At 43.1% G+C, this 22,353-nt stretch overlaps 1 protein-coding gene across 1 annotated transcript; it reads right to left on the reverse strand.

Annotated features, from left to right (window-relative positions):
- Positions 1–12,927: 12,927 nt before the first annotated feature.
- On the reverse strand, positions 12,928–17,155 carry LOC130211718 (GTPase IMAP family member 7-like). Its single transcript, XM_056442677.1, has 2 exons — positions 17,089–17,155; positions 12,928–16,243 (listed from the first exon to the last, which is right to left on the reverse strand). The coding sequence occupies exons 1-2, from the start codon at positions 17,093–17,095 to the stop codon at positions 15,438–15,440; spliced, it is 813 nt and encodes a 270-aa protein (XP_056298652.1). The 5' UTR covers positions 17,096–17,155; the 3' UTR covers positions 12,928–15,437.
- Positions 17,156–22,353: the final 5,198 nt, after the last annotated feature.

The raw sequence follows: 22,353 nt of genomic DNA on the forward strand, positions 1-22,353 counted from the left end.
CCAATGAGTGTTTTATTTTGAAGCGCGTGGCGAGATGTGCCGTGACTTCGGTTGTGCGGCGATGAAGACGGCGGATGCGCCGCGCCTGTGTTACGCCATCGCTTCCTATTCAGTTGAGGAAAGGAAGCTGCAAAAAGGAGACCAGGTGTCGGAGACAACGGGAAACATCACGGCAGTCAGGTTTTGTAGGAGAGCCAGAGAACTGTCACTCTGCAATGTCCTCTTTATTGAGTTAGAAAACACATTAAAGAGAGCGTAGCATTCAGAATCACAAGATGTGGCCCTTTGTACAACTGCAAGATGGACGCCATCGAGTATGAGTTGAAGTTTATTTAAACTCGATCCAGAATGTTTCCTTTAATTACAAATAAAACCTCTTGTTGCTGCATTTCGATTGGTGGGAGAACAACACATGCGCTCCTTAAACTCCCCTCTCGCCCCTCTGTAACGTAATTCAGAATTGAACCGCCTGGAAGAGCTTATACAATAATACGAGTCTGCTATAGTTCTCTCCTTTAGGGAGACGTTTATTCACTGATCAAAAGCAAAGTACAAACCACGGGGAGCTCTCCCCAACATGCAAGTTGAAGCCTGAAAACCACACCCCCTTTTAGCACATCAAGATTCCATCTTTTATACCCAGATCTCGTCACAGGTGCATATCCCATCCCTCGTACCCCCGGGTGGGGGCTGTCTGTTGGCCGTGCGCCCCTCTTGGTATGTGTAAATACTGATAACAAGTGTGAATGTTGAATACGGTCAGGCGTGTAGCTGCCCTTGAGCTGCAGACACAATATCTCTCTCCTTTACAGGCAAAGTGCCATCTCTTCTGATGTTTTGCCGGAACCTAGACATTACGGTCCCTTCAATAAATCAGATTAATATTAACAATCCCCATTTTTACATAATTCATTATGTAACTCAATTTAATATAAATCTAGAAGAACTTGCTCGATCAGTGACAGGGTGGAGATCTGAACATTATAAGTAGAAATTAAAGCTGCAAGCAGCGATGAACGGGTCCTCTTCCTGCTTCGCACGTCGGGGGTGCTGGCCGGACGCCGGCCCCCTCGGCCGAGAGCGCACGCACGGCGTTCGGGCGTTTGACCGTTCGTCACGCGACACTGATTTTACTTTGCTAGTCGGTGGCGCTTTGACTCTGAGTGAAAAAAGGCTTGTTGATATCGTCAGGCCTTGAATTCTACGAAGCATGAGAAGTTTGGAGCAGATTTGAGCGAGTCCAGGGTTAGCAGCAGGGGACGCTGTGACAATGTGAACATATACATGCATCATGTGTATCCATGTGAAGTCTAGACCTTGTCATGTAAATTACATGTGAATGTGATTCAACGTGTCGCTACGAGCTCCACAGGGAAGCATCATCGAGGTCTTAGGTCTATTCTGGTATATTTTGAGAGCGATCTGAATAATCTAGGAGCAGTGTATAAAAGTAAAAAACATGTAACTTCCTAGTGCCACTAGTTGGCGCTAAGTCCAGAAAAAAATTAGCATATGGATGTCTTCAGGGTCATTATGTCATGATGTATGAGAAATATGGAGCAGATTCCATTATGTATGGCTGAGTTACAACAACGTCAATTTTCATGGCGAATGGCGTTTCTTTCCAGAAAAAAAAATTAACATATGGAAAAATTAGCATATGGATGTCTTCAGGGTCATTATGTCATGATGTATGAGAAATATGGAGCAGATTCCATTATGTATGGCTGAGTTACAACAACGACAATTTTCATGGCGAATGGCGTTTCTTTCCAGAAAAAAAATTAGCATATGGAAAAATTAGCATATGGATGTCTTCAGGGTCATTATGTCATGATGTATGAGAAATATGGAGCAGATTCCATTATGTATGGCTGAGTTACAACAACGTCAATTTTCATGGCGAATGGCGTTTCTTTCCAGAAAAAAAAATTAGCATATGGAAAAATTAGCATATGGATGTCTTCAGGGTCATTATGTCATGATGTATGAGAAATATGGAGCAGATTCCATTATGTATGGCTGAGTTACAACAACGTCAATTTTCATGGCGAATGGCGTTTCTTTGCCGGTCCGGCAAACGCACAAAGTTTAATATTATTGAAATCTTTTAAGGCCATTTCAAGACAAAGGTCTCAAGACCATATAGGCCAAGTTTGGAATGTATCGGGTTTAAGCTCTAGGAGTAGTTAACCCCTAAAATCATGAAAAAAGGCCAAAAAGGCATATTTTGAGGGATTGATTATAGCGCCCCCTAATGTTCAAACGTTATGAAAAACTTAAGGTAGGTTAAAGGTGTCCTTGTGGACATAGGCTACCAATTTGGTGAGGATAGTCCAAGTGATTTGGAAGTTAGGTGTCTTTACAAATAAGGCCACACCCCTTGGATGTTCATTGGTCCATATCCTCTGAACGCAATGACATATTAACTATCTTTCGAAGATTTATGATGGCATTGAATCAATAATGAACCACAACAAGTTGTGTATGATTCGGACGAAGCATTTAGGAGAAGTTGGAAAAAAACAGTTTTTAAAGAAATTCAAAATGGCGGAAAATCTAAGTAGGCGGAGCTTAGGGGTCTGAGAGGCTTTTTTGTAGAGCTGGTCAATTCTGACCTCTGGACCAAATCTCAAGTCAATCGGTCATCGGGGGAAGAAAACTATTGCTACTGAAAAAAGAAGTTTGTAGGGGGCGCTAGAGAGCCATTTCTTTATGTACTAATACGAAAACTCAATAATATGAAAATTTTCACCAGTCTGCTTCTGCATGTGGAATTTAAGTCTTAAGTCTGCTGGGGCGCATGGTGCGGACAGTCGACGTTTGTTTTTGAAAATAAAATAATAATAATAATAACTCTTAAAAACAATAGGTTCCTCTCATACGACAGTCGACGAGGCTAATTTCTTTGCCGGTCCGGCAAACGCACAAAGTTTAATATTATTGAAATCTTTTAAGGCCATTTCAAGACAAAGGTCTCAAGACCATATAGGCCAAGTTTGGAATGTATCGGGTTTAAGCTCTAGGAGTAGTTAACCCCTAAAATCATGAAAAAGGTTTCTGAAAATAGTGTTTAATGCATGCTACATGCACTAATAATCTGTACATAGGATTTGTTTCAACAATAAATCAGATGCCCATAACATGTATGTGATGAAATTTCTGACTGCCCACATCATTACAGATTAACTCCGCGCTAAGTCCAGAAACATGTAACTTCCTAGTGCCACTAGTTGGCGCTAAGTCCAGAAAAAAAATTAGCATATGGATGTCTTCAGGGTCATTATGTCATGATGTATGAGAAATATGGAGCAGATTCCATTATGTATGGCTGAGTTACAACAACGTCAATTTTCATGGCGAATGGCGTTTCTTTCCGCAAAAAAAAATTAGCATATGGAAAAATTAGCATATGGATGTCTTCAGGGTCATTATGTCATGATGTATGAGAAATATGGAGCAGATTCCATTATGTATGGCTGAGTTACAACAACGTCAATTTTCATGGCGAATGGCTTTTATTTCCAGAAAAAAATTAGCATATGGAAACATTAGCATATGGATGTCTTCAGGGTCATTATGTCATGATGTATGAGAAATATGGAGCAGATTCCATTATGTATGGCTGAGTTACAACAACGTCAATTTTCATGGCGAATGGCGTTTCTTTCCAGAAAAAAATTAGCATATGGAAAAATTAGCATATGGATGTCTTCAGGGTCATTATGTCATGATGTATGAGAAATATGGAGCAGATTTCATTATGTATGGCTGAGTTACAACAACGGCAATTTTCATGGCGAATGGCGTTTCTTTGCCGGTCCGGCAAACGCACAAAGTTTAATATTATTGAAATCTTTTAAGGCCATTTCAAGACAAAGGTCTCAAGACCATATAGGCCAAGTTTGGAATGTATCGGGTTTAAGCTCTAGGAGTAGTTAACCCCTAAAATCATGAAAAAGGCATATTTTGAGGGATTGATTATAGCGCCCCCTAATGTTCAAACGTTATGAAAAAATTAAGGTAGGTTAAAGGTGTCCTTGTGGACATAGGCTACCAATTTGGTGAGGATAGTCCAAGTGATTTGGAAGTTAGGTGTCTTTACAAATAAGGCCACACCCCTTGGATGTTCATTGGTCCATATCTTCTCTACGCAATGACATATTAACTATCTTTCGAAGATTTATGATGGCATTGAATCAATAATGAACCACAACAAGTTGTATATGATTCGGACCAAGCGTTTAGGAGAAGTTGGAAAAAAACTGTTTTTAAAGAAATTCAAAATGGCGGAAAATCTAAGTAGGCGGAGCTTAGGGGTCTGAGAGGCTTTTTTGTAGAGCAGGTCAATTCTGACCTGTGGACCAAATCTCAAGTCAATCGGTCATCGGGGGAAGAAAACTATTGCTACTGAAAAAAGAAGTTTGTAGGGGGCGCTAGAGAGCCATTTCTTTATGTACTAATACGAAAACTCAATAATATGAAAATTTTCACCAGTCTGCTTCTGCATGTGGAATTTAAGTCTGCTGGGGCGTACGGGGTGCGGACAGTCGACGTTTGTTTTACGAGAAATAAAATAATAATAATAACTCTTAGAAAAACAATAGGTTCCTCTACGACGAAGTCGACGAGGACCCTAATAAGTGTTGTGTGATATCCAAAAACTTGAAAGATGTCATAAGAAGCTAAGCTGAACCCTCTTATATCCAGGATCTTTATATTCCTCGTACTAGAGAACCGTTGTCTCCAGGTATTTGTAACCCTCTCCTTTCTACTGGATATTCCTCTGAGCACATAGTATGCTAATACAAAAACAGTATGAAAAAAAACTCCCTATCAGGACAGTCTCCCGCCTCTTTAAGTGTGTGCTTGTGTGCACTATATGGGATATGATCAAACCTTCGCAAGTTATGTGCACAGGAAGGGAGCGTCCAATTCGGTTTCTTCCTCGGATCCGTCGCCGTTGATACTTATCTGCTCACCATCGTCCCCATCCTCTCCATTAGTTCTCGTCACTCAGTGTGACCTCTGTCCCAGTCCACGCCGGTTACTTTAAGGAATGTCGAGGTTTCTTGCTGACGTCTCCCCCCTCGTTACTTCTTTTATCGTTATTGTGTCTGAGCCTCCTGGTCCTCTCTCAGCCTCCTCTCTACCGGTTCAGACTGGAGCAGCACAAGGCCGCTGGGTCTATCTCTGTCTGGGGTTGTTGACCCTTGTCTGAGGGAGAGAGCTGTGTGTGCCCTCTCAATCATCTTTGTAGATGTAATTTAAGCCTAATCTAACACAATGTAAAAGTTTAATACACCCTATTGTTGTGGAAGCGCACAATTTGAACCATTTTAACCAGCACATTCCCCCCTTGGGAGACAGAGGTCTCTCACCAGACATAAAACGTTGTTGCTCCTGTGACTCTTCTGGTTCATGTACTTTGCGTCCAGCAGGAAGCGCTCATGCATCAGGTTACCAGCACCTGGTGGATGAATGCATGAGCTGCTGCAGGTCTTCTTTGGGGTCGGGTCCTTTGGGGGCGTTATTGCTTATATCTTGTTATCCATTATTATCACATCACATAAGTAAACAGAAATGCCCTTTTATAAGGGTTACACTCTACTAATGTTACTTAAGGCAACTCGACTAGCCAATGGCAGAATATGCTGTTTTTCTCAGGTGGTTAGACCTGATAAGAAATGCAAGCCACAACAATATTAGGTTATAAAACACATTTATCAGAATCGCAGGGTTCTCTAGAGACACCCTGATGAACCGACATCATCGCAGGTCAATCTGACCTTTAGTCCGATAATGGCTGTTACCTCCTATTGCTAGGGACCACGTCTTCTTCTTGGGGTTCCATGAGACGGGCATTGTTCTTTCAGCTGGGCTCTCCATATTGTTTTCCTCCTTTCTGTGAGTGTGAAGGTCATCCCCCTCTCCAGCTCCCTCAGCCGTCTGCTGGTGTTCTGGTGTGGATTGGCCACGCCTTGCTTCTCCTCTCCTCTGTGGCCGGCGGGGCTTTGCCGTGATGGTCTCCTCTCCTGGCCTTCCTTCAGGTGCTTCTGCCTTGGTGCAGTGTGTGATGTGGTTCCACTGTGGTTTCTCTCCTCTGCGGTGGGCGTGGCCAGTCCCATCAGGTAGGATCCAGTCTGCCGTGGCTCGTCATCCTTCCTTGGATGGACCTCCTCCTGTGGGTCTGGTCCCATGTGCCTCTCCTCCGTGGCTCCTTCCACCTGTTGAAACAGTGCTTCCTGCATACCTGCCGCTCCCTGGAAATAGCTTCGTATTTCTTTGGCTAACAGATCCCATGGGGGACCTTTATGAGGTCTCTTCTGGTAGCGTATCGGGCTGAGGGTTGGGGAGGGTTCGGGGCTGTTATCTGGAATAAAGGGGCAACAACTTTGGCCAAAGCTGGAGCAGAGTCCTCCATCTTGCTAACAACATATCGAGTGCCATCTTGTTCTTATAAGTCATTAGCTGTCCTTGCATTCCTGTCGGTCATGTCAAGTTGTTGAAATGCACATAGTTGAGACAGTCCACATCCTGATTCTAAACCTACTGCTATCTGATCTATTGGTCTGTACTCGTCTGGCCCTCCTCTGCGTACTCTGGCGTCAACATAGATTGTCGAGCCAGCTTCTAGGTCAAAAACAACCTTTCCTTTCTGTCCTTTTATCTTGCTCTCTCTCTCTCACTGTCTAAAACACATGTTAAGTCGCTCCCTTCCCCCTTTTGAAATAGGATGGAATTTCTAAATCCATCCTTTTCAATAATAATAATAATACTCATAAGCAGTCAAAATCTAGAAGCAAAAGGAAAAGGAAAAAAATGCATCTGCCAAATCATTGCAGGAGAACCATGTGTTGTCTGGACCCACAGCGTTCATATTGCTTGGGTTAGGAATGTCATAATAAGTCGGCATAATTGTTAAAGAACGGGTTATAAATTTATTTATTGGCCCCAAATCAAGGCCCATTTTCAAGGTTTAGGAAATTAATTAATTAATGTATTCCAGGGAGCCCTCGTCCTCTCCAGTACACCTGCCTATAACAGCCATTCTATGGTTTAAAAAATATATCTACAGTCTGTTCCATCCTTAAGGGATGCTGGTGACGATTAAATTGGAATCGTACGCGGTTTTAACTCTATCTCTACGGGAGCTATCGGAATCAGTCACACATCAGTTCACCCTTCAGTCCTAAAAGTGTCTGGAAATAAGCTAAGCATGTTGTCAGTGTCCCCATGATCAGTGTTCTCTCTACTATGTGTGTGGCTAAGCATGTGTCTAAGCATGTGTCTCTTATACTAAGAGATGTGTGTGCAGTTCTGTACATGTTCTCAAATGTGGAGTAATGCCAGTGTTTATTTTGTGTGTGCACCCAGTCCGTAGCCTCAACCTCTGCTTTCACCATTGTTCTTCTTTTTGCCTCCACTCTGGACCAACACTGTGATGTGGAGCTGCGGTGTCAACGACTGCATACAATCTGCAGCTCTGGTGTTCATTCAACGGCCGCCGCTACTCCTTGCTTCTCTGCATAGATCTCCAAGCCTCCACAGTTGGGTTTTCACGAACCTCAATCTCGTGTTGCAGGCAGTCCCTCAGGATCTCAGATCTCATCTTGTATCAAGGTGTAGTTAAGGGCACAATGTCTTTGGTCCCCTGGTGGCGAGTCGGGATGCAGGACTTTGAACCAAAGTCTCCACTGCTGGATGTTGTCATGCAGAGGTGTGATGTCATCATCATCATCTACTCTGTCCCACCGGACCCTTTGCTTCCTGTTCAGTGTCTCTTTAGTTTCCAGTTGAATCATTGGCTGACTAGTGGGTGTGGCACATTTCTGTTCAGTGGATACAGTTCGCTGTCAGCTGTTGGATCTGGGCACGCCTAATGTTGTGTCTCTGGTGCCGTGGATCACTATTGCCTTGTGGCTGTGGCTATGTGTTGGGTGCTTGTTATGGCGGGGTTAGACATTATGGGAGCACTGAAGCGGTCCTGACTGAGACTGCTAACCCTGTGGTGGATAAGGACCCAAATTAGCCCAATTTCCAGCCTGACTATAATTAAAACAGTTATTAATAATCGTCTAAAGCCTCCGTTGCCCCAGTTGTTACCCCTCTTTCTCCTGAATGGGCTTCTTTTATGCATATTCTCTCTCTGTTGTGGGGCCCCATTTATGGGCTGCTGACCCACCTGTTGCGGGACATAAGGTTTGAGGGAACTAAGCTTGAAGCGGTGCAAACGTGGCTTGCTGTGGCTGTTGATAGATCAGTGCTTATGGATTTGGAGGAGGAGCTGGATACGGACTATACAGGACTTAAGGTCCATGTAGTTGTGCTGCAGTCTGCTGCACCGTGGCTTGTGCCATTTGCTTCTGCTTTGGTCAGGTTCATCTTTTCTCTGCTCTGTTTATTTTTATCTATATGGCGTCTGACCTGAGCTTCCTAGTCATAGAAGTTCATGTACTTTAGTCCTACTATCCCTTTCAGCTCAGTCTTTATGGTCACAGTCACAGATGATTCTATTGATAACCTAAAAACTGTTCAGTCATGCTATCCTCAAGGAAATCTTTCCCTAGTTTGTCGTTCTACAACTCTCTGATTCTACCTAAATAGGCTGCTCCTCCCTGACCATCCAATGGTGGCATCATCATTATTTTAGAAATATCAACCTATTTCTTAGTTTTTCTTTTTTCTTTTTATCTGAACTGTTAAGAGAGGTGCCTTGTGGCTGGAAATAAAACTGCAGTTATGCTTGAAAGGGGTCAAATCTTTAAGAGAGACTGAGGAAAAATCATAATAAAAATATAACTTTTAACTAACAATTCATATCCCGAAATTTTTTTTGTAAAAAAACATATGGTCGTGCACTCTCCCAATTAATAATTATCGTCAAACGATGTCTTCAGTCACTGTTCTGGCTCTCCTGTCCTGTAACGGTGGTGCGCACAGCGACAGCGCGCACGGCGGGGAGCTCAAGCTTGGGTGGAGGCGGGGCTGCTCTCTGACTTGTGAGTGCGGCGCGCGCAGCGAAGTGGGTAGGGGAGGGGCCGCTCTCCGTCCGGTGAAGGCAGCGCTTTTGTGGGGGCGCGCAGCAGAGTGTGCAGCTGAGCACTTTTTCAGTTTTTAGTTGGAGCATGCATCTTCATTAGTTTCAATTTTTCTAGCTTTTTCTGCACGTAACCGCTCTATTTATTTTGTCTAATGCTTTCTCACCTACTCTCTTCCATTTTATGGCCTTGGTTGGTTAATGAAGTATGTGTGTGTACATTAATCTTTATTTTATATACCTAACTTTGGCAACATGATGGTGTCCATGGGTTACTTCCCTGCAGTAGCCTATCTGCCCACTGGGGTATGAGTCTCCCTACCGGCCCTATCTCGTTTTGTGGGTGCAGTACCACTCCTGACCACTGTGTCTCCCTTCTATCCTGTACCTTGAGGCACTCTTGTCTGATCTTTCTCTATGTCCTGCCTCGTCCTTCCACGTGGTTAGCTGAAGGCTAGCCCTCGTCCCTCAATGCTATCTGTCCCTTCGCTCCTGTCTTATCAGCTTAGAAGTGCGTGTGTATTGTGTTTATCGTGTAGCGCATCAACAGAACACTCACAAAATGCTCATTGGTTTATATATAATGATATTGAATAGTTCCCCAGCGGAACTTTTATTCCTTTTAATTCCATCTCTTCAGCTTCAGATTCACATCGTTTTAATGTTTTAATAATGTAGGTAGCGTTCCCAGTTTTATCAATCTCCCCCTTGTTAATCCACGCTTTCCCTTTTTCTCGAAATAGTTAAAGAAACACATCCATGTTCACAACAAATGACACACGCTCCAAGAGCGCACTCGGACGCACACACACACACACTCACACACACACTCTTGGCTTCCCCAAGGTTCCTGTCTGCAGCTTGTGACAGTTCTGTCTTTTATATGATACAATTCTAATCAATCGGTCCCCGTTTATTTTATAAGCTATTTCTAAACTATGGGTAGAGGCTTATTTAACTGTTGACAACAACATTTAGTTTCTCCAATCACAGACAGTCTTAAGACAAAAGGTCGTCTGCACACCTGTTGTTTATGAGGCCTCTTGTTGTCAACCGCCAAACCGCCGCAGACCCTCGTCAGGGGTCTGTGAAACGTCTTTAGTCTTTATCTTAAACCAGGTCACTAATCTGAGTTCGGGGTCCCCTAAAGTCATATATTCAGTTATTTATCTATCAAGCTATAACACGTTAAAGCAACATACACAGGTCAGGGTGAACGTGAGTTAATGGCCATAACTCACGACAACTTCATTTCAATAAGCACGCAGTTCATCAAGCACAGCTGGGATTTAAAGAAAAACACACGTTCCACCGCTTCAACATAACAGGAGCTTTTCTCACACACTCTCTAATCTTTATCATGCGTTACTTATATTGCAGAATATCTTTTTATGTACCTACTACTTGAGCTCAAGATTTTAAACTCTATATCCTTTATCAATTATGTTGGTTTTACCGTCATATATGTATCAATATGTTTTGTTAAAAAATAGTTTTTCCCTTTTTCTCGAGAGAAGGAGTGTGAGCACCCCAAGGTCACAGCAAGTCCCACACACACATACACCCCCACACACACACACACAGAATGATCCGTTCTCCAGTTGTCTTTCAAACAAACAAAAATTTGATTTTTACACGTATCCTTTGAATCTAGGAGAAAAGTTGCAATAACCAATAGTATGAACTCGGCCGAGAAGCTTCTACTGTATCACAAGGATACAGCGCTCGTCCGCTAGGATTTGATAACACCAGTTCACAAATATTGTTTTATTTCTCCTTCACTTCATAGTACCCTCGTCAATGAATTTCCCGTTTTACCCCTCTTCAATGCCCCACAGAGACGTAGCCTGGCCGAGAACCTTCCGAGGAATTCTCAGGGCACTTACGTGTCCCGATACATTCGGTGTTCAGGTCTCGTTAAAATCGCCACGAGCTACAGGAAACCCCCCACACAGTTTATTGAAAACAAAAAATCTCTCCCTGTGTCCATCGCATCTCGCAGAATACACACTAGATAAACTGTATTCTCTAATTTCCCCTATCACTAGGTGACTACATCCAGCGGCATACGCATTAAACGGAATTACCCTGTTTTAACACGGACTCACCCTAATTCATCACCACACTGCCTCTTTTAACACAGACGACAGGACCAGCGGTTCAGTTTATTTTAGTGGACCCTCACACTTAAAATATAGAACATGGATTTCTTAGCTACACTGACTCACCCAGCAGTCAGGACCAGCGGTTCAGTTTATTTTAGTCGACCCTCACACTTAAAATATGGAACATGGATTTCTAATCTACACTGACTCACCCAGCAGTCAGGACCAGCGGTTCTCTTTATTTTAGTGGACCCTCACACTTAAAATATGGAACATGGATTTCTCAGCTACACTGACTCACCCAGCAGTCAGGACCAGCGGTTCTCTTTATTTTAGTGGACCCTCACACTTAAAATATGGAACATGGATTTCTACCGACTAAGAGCCGACCTTAGTATCTCCGAAGAGTGTTCCTTAGTCTTCCGAAACTCTATTCATTTACCTAAAGGCCCTAGTCTCCAAATTCCCTACTGCTAACACAACTACAGCTCTAGATTCCCTAACTATACCCTATCAATGGACACTCCCTATATCCCTAACAGTGTGATTATGTGTTTATACTTTACATGTGATCAGTTACAATTTCTAACGGTCTATATTTTTAATTAATGGGTAGAGGCTTATCTGCCGTTGACAACCTAATTTAGTGTACTCAATTCAGACATTTTATTAAAAAGGTTGTCTTTACCTGTTGTTTATGAGGATCCTTTGGTTGTCAACCGCCGAACAGCCGCCGACCCTTGGTCGGGAGTCCGGGAAACGGACGTCACCACTCTGGTCAAAAGCTCTCTGTTACCGTCCAGGTCAGTCAACCAACGTTCGGGGTCACCAAATTGTAACGTAATTCAGAATTGAACCGCCTGGAAGAGCTTATACAATAATACGAGTCTGCTATAGTTCTCTCCTTTAGGGAGACGTTTATTCACTGATCAAAAGCAAAGTACAAACCACGGGGAGCTCTCCCCAACATGCAAGTTGAAGCCCGAAAACCACACCCCCTTTTAGCACATCAAGATTCCATCTTTTATACCCAGATCTCGTCACAGGTGCATATCCCATCCTCGTACCCCGGGTGGGGGTCTGTTGGCCGTGCGCCCCTCTTGGTATGTGTAAATACTGATAACAAGTGTGAATGTTGAATACGGTCAGGCGTGTAGCTGCCCTTGAGCTGCAGACACAATATCTCTCTCCTTTACAGGCAAAGTGCCGTCTCTTCTGATGCTTTGCCGGAACCTAGACATTACGGTCCCTTCAATAAATCAGATTAATATTAACAGTCTGATCAAGTGGAATATTTTCCTTTACAGTTGAATTTCACAGAGTGGAAAATGTGATCATCGTATTTAATTTACACTTTCTGCTGTAGAATTAGGACACCACGAGAAAACTGGATGTCAGCGATTTTGATATCATTCAAAGAGAGAGACACATCGTGGACTGGGAGGAGGGAGCGTGTTAGTGTCATAGCAGTTAAAGGTCTAACAGGCGTGACAAGGTAAAAAAAAAAGTAGGTAAAATGTGGGTCAAAGTGAGAAAGAAACTACTTATACATAAGATACAGGAAATACATTCTCATTCAGTCTTGTCTCACCCCTCAGGTGTTCCACCTCGGCCATTCTAGCGGCCCTTACTGAGAAGGAGGAGGCACCTCAGAGATGGAGTCTGCACTTTTGGTTGGAATGTGCAGAATGCAATACTTATTTGTTGTTTTGTATACAAAAGAAGATAAATGGTTACAAAGGTGAATCATGTAAAAAATGAATTAAAAGAAAACACGTGTCAAAAGTTTACATTACACACAGGTGTAGCAAGATTTCCCTTATTTACTTCTTATTTCCATTTAGTCAACAAACAAGAACATCAGTTATAATTACATATTGATATATGAAAGAAAAACACATTGAGGCTGACGTGATTCAATTTACACGAAATAATATGTGAAGAATATATTGATATATGAGACCAAAACACTCGAAGCTCAATAAAAAGAAAGACATCGTAAATCATCAGAGAGAATTCAAGTTGAATCAGAATGAGTACAAAGTGAACTAGAACGGGCACTCGGTAGAGCGCATACCTTCACATATCACAATATTGGGCATTGAATTATGAAAATGTTGGCATTAGTTGCATGCGAATTGGATACAAATTGACCGTGCTATGGTAAAAAGAAGATTTTGACCTTTTCTTGACCTTGACCTTTGACCCAATCGATCCCAAAATCTAATCAAATGGTCCCCGGATAATAACCAATCATCCCACCAAATGTAATGCGATTCAAGAAGAGGTTGACCTTTCCATGACCTTGACCTTGACCTTTGACCCAATCGATCCCAAAATCTAATCAAATGGTCCCCGGATAATAACCAATCATCCAACCAAATTTCATGCGATTCGGTTTAATACTTTTTGACTTATGCGAATAACATGCACGCACGCACGCATACAAATACACGGCGATCAAAACATAACCTTCCGCATTATCAATGCGAAGGTAATAACACTTTAAGATCACACTTCATATGGCCGTAGGTTTAAAAAAACACGTTTCATGTGAAGTAAAAAAGGTTTCCTTTGTTCGCCTGCAGTACAAAGCAGTACCACAGGGGGTTTCAAGAATGTGTTCACTCTTCAATTCATTAATTGGGGAATCAATCATAGTCGTGGTGCGTATCTGGCATTTTTGGTGGATACCTCAACAAACCAATGATTTAAACGTATTACATATTACACTAAACACTAATCTCAGTGGTAAAATGTTGTTGAGAACAAGATTGTCAGGCAACTTATTGGAAGAACTTTTTAGCAGTGGTGGGCCGTCAGGGCCAGCAAGGCCTTCTCTGCTGGCCTAAACATCATCAGAATATAATTTTTTTTTTAAATAAATGTTCCCACAAATATGTATTCAATTATTCCCCAGAATAAGAGTTATACTCTTCATTTCATAGCTTTCCTCTTGGTTGCACTGCTTCCAGCCCCAGGTTGAGATTTGGAGGGCTGGTCTTTATGTTAGATCTTTTATCCAATCATATTCAGCCATCGTGTTGCCAGGGGGCTAAAATCTGCCCTTAGGCCTTCAGAATCAACATTGCGGGCGCTGGTAGCTTAAAGTGAATGGGAATGAAAATGTTGTGTCAACCAATCAGCTTTAGAGTTGGCTCCTGTAGGCCTTCCCCGGAACCGGCACAGGAGCAGCTAGCAGGCGGAGGGCGTGCACGTCTTTTGATTGGATTACCAATATTGAGAGGCGGGGCCTATGGGCAGGTATATGCAGAACCTCAGAACTAGGAAACTGAATTTGATAAATAAATTAATTCGCGTACTACTAAGCTATTTTTTCAACCCACAATGGCGGAAGGAGAAGATATAGATTTGGTCGAGGATATAATTATAACGCCATTCTCAAGACCAACTTTAAGACCGACGCCGACGCTACAAAGCCCGTCACAGGCGGGGAAGGGGTTCGTTCGCCACTTTCAAAGTTCCAACTACGAGCGCTACCAACGGCTCACAGACTCCGAGAAGCTCTGCTCACTGGACTGCTGGGAATGACTATTATTTGCAAGTGATCGATTTGGTGTTGGGAGCCACACTGGCTTTGCAAACTTGAGTTGTCTAACCGAGGCAGCAACGAGACACCAAAGTACGGCTCGGCGCTTACAAGCATCGGTGCTTTGAAAACTTTTGGGGACACGGAGCGGATCTACAGATCAACGAACAAGCGCGCAGGGCAACCGATCTGCACAATGAAAAGGTGAAGAACAAGAGGGACATATTGAAAAGACTCATTAATTGTGTCATGTTTTGGGGTAAACAGGAACTTTCATCTTCATCATCACGGTGAAACTGCTTTGGGGTGACAATGCGCTGTTTAGTGAACACACTGTAAAAAAAAGTTGGACTTAAAGCTCAAAGTTTGTGGACTAGAAATGGATAGAAGACGAATATTAATATAACTCTGTTGCACTCCACTATGTTCTTGCCTATTAGTTGAACTGGACTGTATTGTACTCTTCCCCTGCAATTCTCTGAATAAAAATGTCAATTTCAAGGTGACGCAACGCCTGGTTATACTGCGTCTCTGTCTAGCTGTATAGTGTCGAGAGCCATGGCGTCATAATGATAGTAATAAGAGGTGGATTAATTTGGGTGGGACTGTGTAGGACCTCACTGAAGGCCCAGGCCTCAGGCCCACGGCACACCACTGCTTTTTAGTCATACTCAGTCATAGCTCATTACAGGTTTTATTTCAAACTTGGCTAAAGAAAGCTCTGCCGATAAAGCCTATGACACTATTTGGCAATTGCTCCACCGAAAAGACCTCTGAGCAAATTAGCTATTGTATGGACCAACCATCGTATCCAAAGCACAGTAAATGTGTTCTCTTTAGCCTTCTCTCTGATCTCTCCCTCTGACATGTTTCCTGGTGACTTTCTAATGAGTTCCTCCTCCTGTTTTATTGTTTCCTCCACAGCTTGTAGCATCTCATTGGTGTAGCATCTTCCTTCGTTTGCCTTAACCATCTCCTCTATTGTCTTGAGGAGCTCCTTCACCTGGACCTGGTTGTTCCGGTATTCTTCCTGCGGGTTGTCGTCCCAGTATTTATTATCAATGACGTGGCAGCGGCCTCCGCACTTTGTCACCAGCTCCATCATAGGCTTATTATCACGGATAAAGCTCTTAATGGTCTCTCCTTCAGGGAGCTGGTCACCATGAGTGAAGAGGACTATCGCATACTGGAAAACTTCTTTCGAAAAGTATTTGTTCACTTTAGTGACGATAGCTTGCTCGTGCTCTGTGAATCTCTCCACTCTAAGCACAATGAGAAAGGCATGAGGCCCAGGAGCGAACTCTGTGATGCACCTCACTATTTCAGACTTCATCTCCTCCTCAGGTCGATCTGTGTCGAAGAAACCAGGACTGTCAATCAGAGTGATGTTTCCTCCATTGACAGATTTAGTGACTGATTGACATTTTCTTGTGTCAGAGTTCAAAGTGTGTCCGACCTTGAACAGTGGCTCTCCAAATATGGTGTTAGTCACGCTGCTTTTCCCAACTCCAGTTTTTCCAAGGATGACAATTCTCGTGCTGTTTGACACTGAAAGAGAATAATGTCCATCAATAATACTGAAAACTTGTTGGTCAGAAGTCCTAGCTGCATCAAATTAAAAAGTGAATGAAGAATTGTGTCAACACTTTAAAAAAAGCCAGACGAGCATCATTGTATACATAAAAAGTATATTAAAAGTGCAAATAACTGTTTACAATATAAGTTAAGTTATAAATAATAGCGTGGTGAAGAACACAGATTATCATTTTATAAACAGCTCTGAAAAGAGACAATGAAGTTTCGGTCCTCCCTCCAGAAACGTTAGTTTTTTATCGAGAAAAAAAAATAAACATTTGTTAGATCAATACTAATTGTCAACATCACTATTTTCCATCTTTTTGTAAAGACATGTAATTCATATTTTAGTGCTGTCACACTGTTTTTTGGCCTCTAATTCTCAGTTCAGCTTTCTGCTGCTTGAGGTTTTGGTGACGTCATGAAGTAGCGTGGGATCATGGGAGTTGTAGTCTTCACCACCATTTGCGGTCAACTTCTCCCCGTTAGGTTTTCCTTCAGTGTTCATCGTTAAGGAGGATTTTACCTGGAGCCGAATTATCCTTAGAGGCCTCCTCCTCTCATAAAGCAACAGACCCGGTCATGAACACCGGAAGAGACTCTGAGTGAAGCAGGTTCACGTTTAAAATCGGTGTTTCTGCGACGCTGTTCTGAGAGCAGCTGCAGCTAACGGCTGATTTGCTTGTTTCTCTGATAACGGGCCAACGGCCAGTGATGACGCTCCCTCTCTTCATTCACTCTCTACCTCGCTCGACCAGTAATGTGCAGTGAGCGGCATTAATACATAACCACAACTGGAAGAAATAACTTTAACTTACTGTCCATGTTTTTAGAAGAGAAATCAGTGAAGAGTCAAATGCTTCAACCAGACGACGTTATACTGTGTCTTTTCTCCTCGCGATCCTCTGTGGCTGTGCTTTAAGTTTCACTTTCACTTACTGTAAGGGCGTGTGTGCGCGTGTGTGTGTGTGTGTGTGTGTGTGTGTGTGTGTGTGTGTGTGTGTGTGTGTGTGTGTGTGTGTGTGTGTGTGTGTGTGTGTGTGTGTGTGTGTGTGTGTGTGAGGGTAGTTGACTTTGCCACGGGTAAACTTTATTTGCTCAAATAATATTTGCTCCAGAATTTCCATTTATTCGTTGTACTTAATTTTCATGGCGATATACATTATAATCCACAAATAACCACAACTATTGATGAACACAATTATGTTGTGCATGGATTAGGAAACGTTTTATGTTTCCCTCTGGAACAGGAAACAGTGTTATTATCTCGTAAAAGTAGAGCTGATTTGAAGTCAGCTCATGAAGGAGATTTTGACGGGCTTTCATTTTTAAATCAAACATCAGAACTTCTTGATTGTCTCTGAGGGCACCTTTAGGTGAACTACTATGCATCAGACGTGAAGGAACACTTTAAATCTAATCTGAAATTTGAGACACAATTGTTAATGAATGTGATTTTCTGTCCCAATGTTGGAAAATGTACCTTTCTATTTTTAAGTCACCATTCATAAAATTCAAGAGGTTTCACTCATTCATTTAGTTTAATTTATTACTGTATATGTATTTAAAGGCATATTGGCTGATTTTTACATTCACTGGAAGTTTGCTCTTATTTTGAAGTTAGTTCTTCCACACTCTTACCGTAATGCCTATACGCATCGCGGGCTGGCTTGACTGCAGTGACCTCTGGAACAAATAAAACACAAAGGAGCTCTCACGAGTGGAAACTTTAGTTGACATTCAGCTCTACATGTGGACATTAATCACGACATGTTCTCTTTCTTAAAAGGCACACATAAAGTCTGAAATCGAGCATCATCATAAACTCATGCTGTTCAGCCATTGCCATTTTAGCTAACATTAGCATCTTTTACAGTACATACAACCACACTTTTACAGGTTAATTAAGATACAGTCACGAAACATAAAGTCAAGGTCAAATACAACTTAAACACCCTTTTCTGTGGGTCTCCCCAGTGTCTCTTGATTGTTCATTCCCTTCACCTGCCCTCAGCCACTCATCTGTCTCCCTGATTGCTCATGCTCTACACCTGTGGTTTCCCCCCTGATATATGGTCCTATAATCTATCCTTTGTCCCCTGCCATATTGTTGGCTTAGTTAGTGTCATTAATGCCTGTGTTTGTCGATTCCTGTCATTGTTCTCTGTGTTTGGTCTCTAGTGTTATGTTGCTTACAACCAGAGTTTCTATGTTCCACTTTTTCTCAGTAAAGAGAGTTTTTGTTTCACTTAACCTGGAGTCCTGCCTGCTTCCTCTGCGCCTGAGCAAACCTTGTTCCCGTTCCAGCTAGATGCTTAGCCGTTCATGAAGTGACTCTTGTACTTGAGAGAAATATCTTATCAATGCAAATGTAACATAGTCAATCTGGTCTGCATTAAATCCAGCTAAAATGGAATTTACGCCACCTGCTGTGGTTAAGGTGCACTTGCATTTCATAACAAGATGCAAGGGATTGTGGGGGATCCCCAGAGTGACTCGGGATTCCCCAAGAGGTAACGTCTGTCTGAATGTGTCTGTGGGCTATATCGGGGTAATAGATAGGAATAGTGAATGTAAAGTGAGCTGGCTTTATTTGTTTGTTTAGTAATTGTCTTAGATTGTATTCGTCATGTTTTCATTAGGTTATGTATTTGCTTTATATGTTTCGTCGCCAGTCATTAATGTTTAATAGTAGCTAACCTAGCTAACACGAACGTGGCTCCGTCTCTCTAGAGCGGAGCACGCGCGTTGCCCACAGAAGCTGACAACGTCCTCTGTCCCTTTGTGTGAATGCAGGTATGTTACAGTGTGTTGTTAATGAGTGTGTTATTAATGAGTGAGTTGTTATTATTACTTTGTTATTGAATTGTTGTAAATATGAATAATTAATTAGTTAAGAAAGACAGTGTCAATCCACTATACGATCACTGTTTCTTTAGTTCACTGTTTTGTATATTATTTAATGTGACTGTACTTAAATGGGTAACAAGAGTGACTCGGGATTCCCCAAGAGAGCGGAGCACGCGCGTTGCCCACAGAAGCTGACAACGTCCTCTGTCCCTTTGTGTGAATGCAGACACCCTGATGCAGAATAAACAGTTGCTACCAGCCTGCCCAGCTCCAGGGAGATTCATTGAACAGGAGACATCTGACAGGGGTTACATTGGTGCCGTGACCCGGATATTGACTACGCCGGACCGGGCAGATGTCTTCTCACCACTGCATCGATCTGGAGCTGTGATTCCTTCTTCTGCATATCTGACATTCAGGTTTATTTAGCGAACAGTCATATTCTCTTGAGACTGTATGTGAATGTGTCTTGAGTGTGTATTTTGCGATCAAATATGAATCGTAACACATTTGGTACCGCTGAAATGACTCCTATCAGTTTTGGGAGGGGTAGGGGACTGCGTGTTACACCTGTTCCATTTTCACTAGGTGACCACCAGGTGGGGGATAAAACAGCTTTTGGTGTGGATTTGGTTCACAGTCCTTTCAGAAGTAGGGAAGTAGTGACACCTCAGAGTCAGCCAATAGTTGAGTTAGATCCACCACAGTGCGCTAGTACATCAGTTCCAGACACTCCCCCTGATGAGGTCAGACTAGCTGACCAAATGAGCACTATTGTGCAGCAGATAGGGCAGCAGCTAGCTGATAGCATTATGTTACGCCTAAACACATCAAGCCCTCCAGCTTCTGTCCCTACAACTCATGAAGAAACATGCCCAAAGAAAGACTGCAGCCGCACACTGGATCTCTCCCAAGTCCAGCTGGTAACTCAGAGAGTGAAGGACCCACCTGTATTCCGAGGGGAGAGTTCAGATACGCTGGCTTTTGACGAATGGGAGGAAACAATGAGAAACTACATCAGAAAGAGTGGCATTCAGCTCGAGAACCACGCTGAGGAAATTCTCATCCACCTGAGAGGCAGAGCAAAGGACGTCGTGAGATTTGGAACAAGGAACAGTGAAGTTGATGTCCAGCATAACCCACAGGCCATCTATGGACTCCTGCGTAGACATTTCAGTGCAAGCCATTGTTCCACTTTGCCTTTAGCTGACTTTTATTCGACCATGCCAAAAGAACAGGAGGATCCATATGAGTATTGGCTCAGACTGAACCGAGCTGCTGATGTTGCTGCAAGTTGTCTTGAAGAGCAAGGTAAAAGGTTTGACAACCCCAGTGCTGAAATCACACGTATGTTTATCAGACACTGCCCCAGTAAAGATCTAGCTCTTACCTTTAGGTCCAAGACAATGGATAAATGGTCAGCTCGTGAAGTTCAGGAAGTGTTGGATGAATACCATCTGGAGAAGGGATTCAGGTCTTTTACAGTGGGGAGTAGCAGAATCGACATGAATAAAGTGGAGGTTAGTGCTAATGCTAATTTAGCTTCAGACGTTCCCGAACAGAAAATTGCTGCAAGTCAGGAGAGCTCTACTCTGGAGAGGTTAATTGGAATGCTAGAAAAAGTGTTGCTCCAGGGCCCAGGTCATGCCCAAGCCAACAGAAAGCCACATTCCAACAACAGGCTTCCAAGAGTTGAGGGATTAAACGACATGCCATGTTCCATATGTAAAGACGTCTCTCACACTGCCTTCACTCACTGTCGAGAGAACAGGCTCTGTTTCCTGTGTCACTCCCCTGGCCATCCAAGACGCGACTGTCCAGAGGGAAGACGTCCTTCTGCCTACGCTCAGCAGGGAAACTGAATGATCTGTGCGCAGGGGAGGACAGTGCAGATCAAGAGAGTAAGCCTCCCACTTTGGATTTTACAGACATTGATGATTATGAATCATTGTGTCACACCTACAGCAGCATAGTGCCGTCACAAAAAACACTGATTGTGCAAGGCTTGCAGAGACTCTCAAAGACTGACAGTCTATTCTACACGGATGTGACGACTGATGGGGGGCATGTCCTCAGAGCATTAGTAGACAGTGGATCTATGGCATGCACTATAAGTGAGACGTCTGCCACAAAACTTTCACAGTCCAACATTGAAAAGAAATCAGCTGAAGACTTTGTCATTGTTGGTTGTGGGGGTCACCTTGTCACACCTTCTGCCATGTATGACCTCACTGCATCAGTTCATGGCTATAAGGTGATCATTCCTGTTCTAGTTGTGCCAGGCCAAACTGATGAGATGATTCTAGGCAGCAACGCCATCAAGTGGCTCATTCCACAGATAAAACAGACTCTTAGTGGCCAAAAGATCACGTCTCCAGCAAACAGTGCTCCAAATAATGAGTTGTCTCATTTAGCATCCCTGCTGTCCCACTCGGATGAATGGAAAGGCGATGCAATGCCAAACAGGATCGGTACGGCCAAACTCAAAAGATGTGTCACTTTACAGCCGATGTCTGAGCATTTAGTGTGGGCTAAACTGCCTGCATCTGACATCTCTGCAGTGGGGAGTACAGTCCTCATCGAACCCACTCAGTCCAAAGCCAGACCTGCGCACATTTTGGTGGGGAGAGTTGTTACTTCTTTGTGGGGAGACGGCTGGGTTCCAGTTAAAATTGTAAATCCTACTGAGAAGCCCCTCACCATTAGAAGAAATGCAAAGGTCGCAGATGTTTCCCCCTGTCTTTCTGTGCAGGACTTACCTGAACCAGAGCGTATTCAATCCAGTGCGCAATACACACAGGGATCACCACCTGCACCAAGATCGGAAGAGGAGATATCGCGCATCCTTAGTGACATGGGCCTGCAGGATGTGGACCTCTCATCTTGTGAAGTTTCCCTTGAGTGGAAGGATAAGCTTCTGCAACTCATTGAGCAGTATGAGTCAACATTTTCAAGACATAAAATGGACTGTGGTGAGGCGGCGGATTTTGTCCACAGAATCCGCTTAGTGGATGACAAACCCTTCAGATTTCCATACAGACGGGTCCCACCATGCCATTATGACAAGCTTCGTACAACTCTGAATGAGATGGAGGAATTGGGGATAATTCGGAAATCTCAGAGTGAGTATTCATCTCCCCTCGTCCTGGTTGTCAAGCTGACTGGGGATCTTCGCATCTGCAATGACTTTAGGTGGTTGAATGCAAGAACAGTGAAAGACGCACATCCATTGC

Source organism: Pseudoliparis swirei, chromosome 21 (genome assembly GCF_029220125.1).
Source record: "Pseudoliparis swirei isolate HS2019 ecotype Mariana Trench chromosome 21, NWPU_hadal_v1, whole genome shotgun sequence".
Classification (NCBI taxonomy): Eukaryota; Metazoa; Chordata; class Actinopteri; order Perciformes; family Liparidae; genus Pseudoliparis; species Pseudoliparis swirei.